This window comes from Nannospalax galili, unplaced genomic scaffold (genome assembly GCF_000622305.1).
Source record: "Nannospalax galili isolate Female #2095 unplaced genomic scaffold, S.galili_v1.0 scaffold3285, whole genome shotgun sequence".
Taxonomy (NCBI): Eukaryota; Metazoa; Chordata; class Mammalia; order Rodentia; family Spalacidae; genus Nannospalax; species Nannospalax galili.
Window position 1 is genome coordinate 85,531 of NW_008353059.1, and position 1,898 is coordinate 87,428.

At 46.5% G+C, this 1,898-nt stretch overlaps 1 protein-coding gene across 1 annotated transcript in view; it reads left to right on the plus strand.

Annotated features, from left to right (window-relative positions):
• Positions 1-1,052: 1,052 nt before the first annotated feature.
• Positions 1,053-1,898, plus strand: part of LOC103747797 (olfactory receptor 2T29-like) — a 1,795-nt gene continuing 949 nt past the window's right edge. Inside the window, exon 1 of the mRNA XM_008850335.2 lies at positions 1,053-1,897. Within this exon, the coding sequence (XP_008848557.2) occupies positions 1,053-1,897 (845 nt within the window). The remainder of the gene's footprint in view (position 1,898) is intronic.

Genomic DNA, 1,898 nt, shown 5'->3' on the forward strand with positions numbered 1-1,898 from the left:
GGTTAGATGAACACAAGTGTTATGTGTATATTTATGTGTCCATATGAATATGTTTATATGAATGTATAAAGTGTATGTATTTATATGCAAACATTGAATAGAATTTTAAAGGTGGATTGTACCCATCACTTATTTGATAAACTTTTGCCCGTTATTTTGAAAATGATATTCTTAAATACTAAAACTGGAACACTACAGAAATGCCTCTCATTGCATCATAATGTCAACAGCTCCCTGTGAAGGCCCCTAAGAATGTGTAATCACTGGCTGCAGTGATTGCATCGGTTTACATCTGGACGGGACAACGTTGAAGACATTCCATTGCTTTACTTCATTTACCCTTGGTCCATTCTGAAGTTGAATGTGGCCATCCTCCTCTTAGACAGTGAACAGTGTTGGGTGCCAGGTAGCTGGCCCCACGGCTGGATCTTGCCACCATCTGGGCTTCTCACCCCATACCCCTGGCGTCTCTAAGTGTTGCTCTGGCTCCTGGGTCTGTGGGCCTTTCTCCAGGCTGCACAGACTCTCACAGTGTGGCAAGGCCCTCCAGTAGAGGGGTTCATATCTTAGGAACTCAGTCTTCGAAAACTGTGCTTCCGTTAGTAAGCATTTCTTACACAGTAACTTACCTCTTGACAGATCTGTTTGGTCCTTACATTAGAGAGAGAAAGATTTATTCAGATTTCAAACTCAAGACACTGCTTTTTTTCCTTTTTTTAAAAATTTTGTCTATAGTGCACTATTTTTGTAAGCTCAGGGAATTAATTCTGCAAATTTCTAAAATCTCTTGTGGAAGACACTCCCTGTTATCTGTGACTCTTGTGACCTTGAACTGTAGTGGCTACATCTGAGTCCTGATACTTTGAATATAGATATGAATTCTTAGCTTTTGAAAAAATGTAGAATTACATATAATTTATAATCCTCACATCTACATTCCAGGGAGCTTTCTCTCTTAGGACAGTCAGGTTGCTGCACACATCACTAAACAATCCCTCAGAGGGTCACATGACATTAACCACAAAGCTTTCTGATTGCCTAGGAGACCCCTCATGGACATCACTACCTGGATGACCAACCACACAGGACAGTCAGACTTCATCCTGGTGGGACTCTTCCGTCAATCCAAACACCCCGTGCTGCTTGGTGTGGTCATTTTTGTGGTTTTCCTGATGGCCCTGTCTGGGAATGCCCTCCTGATCCTCCTGATACACTCCGACACCCACCTCCACACCCCCATGTACTTTTTCATCAGCCAGTTGTCTCTCATGGACATGATGTACATTTCTGTCACTGTGCCCAAGATGCTCATGGACCAGGTCCTGGGGAGCCATGAGATCTCAGCTGCTGGATGTGGGATGCAGATGTTCCTCTATCTAACACTGGTAGGTTCAGAATTTTTCCTTCTGGCCGCCATGTCCTATGACCGCTACGTGGCCATCTGCTGTCCACTCCGATACCCCGTCCTCATGAACCGCAGAGTCTGTCTCCTCCTGGCATCTGTCTGCTGGCTCTTGGGATCAGTGGATGGCTTCATGCTCACCCCTGTCACCATGACCTTCCCCTTCTGTGGATCCAGGGAGATCCACCACTTCTTCTGTGAGGTCCCTGCCGTAACGAAGCTCTCCTGCTCAGACACCTCACTCTTTGAGACCCTCATGTACCTGTGCTGTGTGCTCATGCTTGTCATCCCTGTCACAGTCATCTCAAGTTCCTATTCGTCCATCCTCCTCACTGTCCACAGGATGAACTCTGCAGAGGGCAGGAAGAAGGCCCTCGCCACCTGCTCCTCCCACATGACCGTGGTCACCCTCTTCTATGGTGCCGCTGTCTACACCTACATGCTCCCTGCCTCCTTCCACACCCCTGAGAAGGACATGGTGGTGTCTGTGTTTTAC